The sequence below is a fragment of the Microtus ochrogaster genome, linkage group LG7_11, assembly GCF_000317375.1.
Source record: "Microtus ochrogaster isolate Prairie Vole_2 linkage group LG7_11, MicOch1.0, whole genome shotgun sequence".
Classification (NCBI taxonomy): Eukaryota; Metazoa; Chordata; class Mammalia; order Rodentia; family Cricetidae; genus Microtus; species Microtus ochrogaster.
The window spans coordinates 9,422,485-9,427,459 of record NC_022032.1 but is presented as its reverse complement, the minus strand read 5'-3'; the positions used below and the strand labels follow the sequence as shown (position 1 = coordinate 9,427,459).

Here is a 4,975-nt window from a genome sequence, read left to right as displayed (position 1 = left end):
TGGCTTTGAGCCACCATGTGGTTGTTGGGAATTAAACTCAGGACCTCTGGAAGAACAGTCAGTGCTCTTAACCTCTGAGACATCTCTCCAGCCCCCTTTTTCTTTTATTTTAAAGAATGATTTTGATGGTTAAAATACTAATCTTACAGGGCTTGATATATATCAGTCTGTTATCTTCTAGCCTTTATGATTTTGGCTATAAATCCAGTTTTATTCTCATAGATTTGTCCTTGTAAGTAATTTGATGCCTCTCTTGTTCAGCTCCATCTTTCCTTCTATTGTCTTTACTCTTGACGTTTAACTATAATGTGAACTAGAGATATTTCTGGTTGTATGTATTTCGGATTCTACATGCCTCTTATACTTAAATGTCTATTCCTTTTTTTATTAGCTTTGGGAAGTTTTCTGTTACAATATAATAAATAGGTTTTATGTCTTTGTTCTTTCTTCTATATACCAGATTTAATCTCTTAATAGTGTGTCATTAGTCTTATAATCATGCTTACTGCTTTTTATTTGTTGCTATCTGAATGTAATAATTACTCAAACTTATGTTAACTTTCTAATCTTCTGGTTTGTATAGTTAATTTGTAATATATTCAGTTTTTCACTTGTATTTTTTTATTTGAGGTAAACTTTTTAATTTTCATTTTTTTCTTCTTTAAAATCTTTCTGCTGATTTTTGTTCAAATTGCCAAGTTTATTTTCTAAGTCTTGAATTGGCATCTTTATTTTAGTTATGTATTTATTGGGCTCATTATTGATGATTTTAGAACCAGTGTTTTAAGTCATCAGGCATTTCTAACATTTTCATATTTATGAGTCATATCCCTTGCCTTTACATATCTCTTGTGTAACCGTATTACAGTTTGTGTCTGTTTGGAGAGATAACTTTTTGGGTTTTAGATGGTGGCAGTCACTTAATGAACACCCTTCTCTGTGGGCGCATGCCTCTTGAAGTGCTGAGCGAGGAGAAAACACGCCACCATCACAACTCTGAAGCAAAAGCACTGCCAGTTAAAAGACAACTGCTGTGCCGGCAGTAATCATAGAAAAGGAAGGGGAAAATCACATGGAATTAGCTGCGAAGTTTAACATTCCCGAGAGAGCCTGGTGTGCTGCCTCATGCCTGTAGTCCCAGCGTTTAAAAGGCTGAACCCTTTTAAAGGATCACTGTGGGTTCAAGGCAGTCCTGGACTACACAGGGAATTCTATTGTAGTGTGAGCTATAAAGTGAGACTGCTGAAAAGGAATCACTAAAAGAAAATTATTATTAATAAAATAATAAAGCAAAGGAACAGGCAGCAAGTTTAAGTAAAAGGAAAAAAAAAGAGAAAAAATCAATATCCAATTATGAAGTAAAGAAAAACATAAAAAATTAAATAAAGATTAATAAAAAAATAAAACACGATAGAGCTTTTAAAAATAAAGGTGATACTAAAACTATTGTAAAAGAAAGGAACAAAGAGGCAAACAGAGAAGCTTGTGTTGAAACCCACCAAGTCTAGAGTGGGTTGTGGATCCTCTTTGGGGGTCTATTTTCATTCCTTAATCTTCTCACTGTGGAGAGTGGTGCTGTATTGTTTGATAAGGGCTAGGCTGCCAGCCAGGAGTAACTTGTCAACTCCAAGACTGCATCCACTTTAAAGCTTATCTTATTTTATTTGCACACCAAGAGCTGCTGAGGTCCTGGTGAGGATTGGGGCCTAGGGTCCCCTGGGGTTGACAGTTGGGGCAAATGGGCAGAGCAGGGAACTTTGCAGTGAGGGGAAGGAATCTGGGAGATCAGGCACTCTGTGTGTGGGTCTCCTCATTTTCACATCTCCCCCTGCCGTGCACCACCCGGGGGAGGATAGGGCCTGGGCCAGGGCTCCTACACCTGCCTAGCAGTTAACACACGTGCCAGTGAGGTAGCCTTGGAGGTGAAGCAATCCACAGCTAGGGCCTGGGGCTTTGACTTGTCAGCCTTCACAGTAACCTACAGGCTGTGTGGTTTGCTCTGTGCACATAGGGCAGGGCCTCTATCCACAGAGCTCTCCATTGTCTTGGTTCCCTGCTGCTTAAACCCAGTGGGTCCAGACCCTGTCTGCTTCGTCCGTTTCCATGGCTTCTTCTCTTGTTCATTTCCTGCCCAGACATTGTGGTATGGTGTCCTCTGGCTCTTTGACCAGGGGTTACTCCATGTTTTTAGGACCCAAGAGTTGGGTTATATATTTGCATGGGATAGAAAAAGATTTAGAAGCTACCATGTACTATCGCAGACTATGAGTTATGAAGCTGTGAGGCAGTGGTCCAAGTGTATTCCACAGGGAAATGATCCGTATGTGAAGTTGCTCTTATGTGGCATTGAAGGGCTCTTCTCTACTCGGTCTGTTCAAGTTTGCATTCATTTTCTCAACCCCACCCAATATCAGAGCCAGGTTCCTTCCCACTTTACCTCCTTGCTTCTTTACGTCATAATCTTCAGCACCCATGCAGACTTTGGCTGTGACAGCTTTTCTTCTTTGGTGCAGAGTGATCTTCATATGGTTTTCTTTTTCAGAATCACTGCAACCTTACTGTCTCTAGTAAAATTTTTCTAAAGATCCATAGTGAGAAATTAAAATTATAGCATAAATATCCAAGTACTTTTTTCTAACATTTTGTTAGCTGATTTCAGAGTAATAAACATTTTTACATTTTTTATTAAGAAATGAGTATTTGCATATTTGACCAAAATAATATTGAATCATCTTAGGTAATTATTGAAACAATTTGCACATTAAGCAGTATAACTGCCTATCAGTTGATTGTTGAATATATTAGTTATTAATGTTATTTAGTAACAAATTTATCTTATACTAGAAATGATTATATTGGTCGTTTAACTTAATTAGCAGTTTCTCCCTTTTTTGATGCTATTAGAAAAAATTGGGATATCTTATTTAGTTAGCCCTCAAGCAATTAGGCAAGGCAATTACCATGTTAACAGAAGGTGTTCATTTCCTTACCCTAGCTGAAGGTTTTAGGAACAAAGGAATCTCTCAGCTCATCCACTGAAACCCAGCTCTCTCCTGAGACTGGCATTAAGTGTCCATTCTCTAGAAGGTGGCTCCGCTCTAAATGGAGAAAACGTGCCCAGAGCACTTTGTTATAGTGTGGGTTGGAGTGAAATTCAAGTGATTAAAAGCTACCCCTTCTTAACTAGTTTGGAATGTGATCTTAACTGTTTTTTCCATTAATTTGAGAATTTCATAATACATATAATGTGTTTTAATCAAATCTACCCTCCATTTTTCTCTCCAAATCCTGCCCTTCCCTGTTCTCCTCCCAATTTCATGTGCTTCTTTTTCTTTTTCTATTTCCTTTCTTTCTTCTTGGTTTGTTTGTTTCTCTTTCTTTGTTTCTCCTTCTTCTTTTCTTTCTTTCAACACACTGAGTTTCCATATTGCTGCCTATATATGCATGGACTTAGGACCACCTAAGATATCAGGGTCTGCATCCCTGAAGAAAACTTATTCTTGTTTCCCCAGCCTCCATCAACAGCCAATAGCTTTTTAGCAAAGGGTTGGGATTCACAAGGCCCTCCCTATTCATGCGTGGATTTGGCTGGCTTAACTTTTTGCAGGTCTTGTGCTTGTAGTCACAGCCTCTGTGAGTGTGAGTGTACAATGACCTTGTCAGCAATCTTTCTATAGGACCCAGCCACGGGGGTCTTTCAATAGAGGCCTGAGTCTCAGTAGTTTACCCTAAGGCAATACCTGGTTCCTAGAAGGACCACAAACTGGGACCACCCAGGAGTGAACAATCTAAGGGGGTTTTGTTTTGAAAGGAAGAAGTAATGCATAGTTAATAAGCTTGGATTACTACATTTGTTCCTCTGTGATTCAAGTTCTGTTCTTGAGGCTGGGCGTTCTATCTTACACTAGATATGTATGTTTGTTTCATTTTTCAGTCCTATGTGTGGGGCGGTCTCTGAGCTTTCTGTCAATTGTTTGTCACATCTGTTCATAGGTATTGCTTGTCGGGATTTGTAATGAGGGCGTTTAAAAAATGAACGGAAACGAGATGGAAGCCACGTCATTGCAGAGGAGAGTTCCTGCATGGATGTCTGTGCAGGAGAAAAGCTGCACTGCAGAGGAGCAGAAGGTAGGTGGGAAATTTTGCTGACATGGCTGTGCAGCGAGTCACCCATTGCTTTTAAGCTTCAGGTCATTGCTTAGGTAAACTTTCTGTTACGGTGTGAGCAAGACAGGACAAAGTTCTTGAAAGGCAAATGGGACTCAATTTTACGTAAGTTTTTAAAGTGACAATCCCTACGTTATATTTTCTTTCTATATCTAGCTTTCATGGTTGATGTTATTGATTTATTCCATTTCATATAATAATTTGGACAACATTAATGTTGGTGAATTTTTGGTTAACATAGTTCAAGTTCTTGGAGACTCAAGAGCTGGTAATTTGCTAACATTTTAAGGCCACATTATTGCTTCTAGGATGTTAATGCAATTATTAGGAAAAAATGAGTAAATTAAATGTCTTTATGAGAAGAAGTTTAGAAGTTTGAAGATAGAATGTTATGGATGAATAACTCTACAGCTTTACCTTTGTTACACTGATCTATGGCTTCTTACTCTATAATGTAACACTTAGTGCTATGAATTTCTTCAACCGTCTTTATTATTTCAGTGAAGACTTCTATCTACTGTTGTGATATTTATTTGCACCTATTTTGAATTGTGCTTAACTCAAGGCCCACATTCAGAAGAGTGTTCTTGAAGATGATCTTCCATTCTTAGAATTTCCTGGATCCATTGTGTACAGTTATGAAGCTAGTGATTGCTCTTTCCTATCTCAGGATATTAGGTAAGGGATCTGAAATTCTTGCTATTAAATTTAGACCCTTATAGGATACTTGTAAGTAATAACGGGTGAAACTTATGAGTGCCTAGTTTTACAATGGAAGTATGTTTCAGAAGTATTTTTACATATGTCA

At 38.2% G+C, this 4,975-nt stretch overlaps 1 protein-coding gene across 3 annotated transcripts in view; it reads left to right on the top strand.

Annotated features, from left to right (window-relative positions):
* Wrn (Werner syndrome RecQ like helicase) overlaps nt 1-4,975 on the top strand; it is a 96,015-nt gene that overhangs the window by 8,038 nt on the left and 83,002 nt on the right. For all 3 annotated transcript variants that reach the window (XM_026786927.1, XM_005362508.3, XM_026786926.1), the window contains 2 exons: nt 3,994-4,128; nt 4,733-4,845. In XM_026786927.1, coding sequence (XP_026642728.1) covers nt 4,033-4,128; nt 4,733-4,845 — 209 coding nt within the window. In that variant the 5' untranslated portion in view covers nt 3,994-4,032. The remainder of the gene's footprint in view (nt 1-3,993; nt 4,129-4,732; nt 4,846-4,975) is intronic.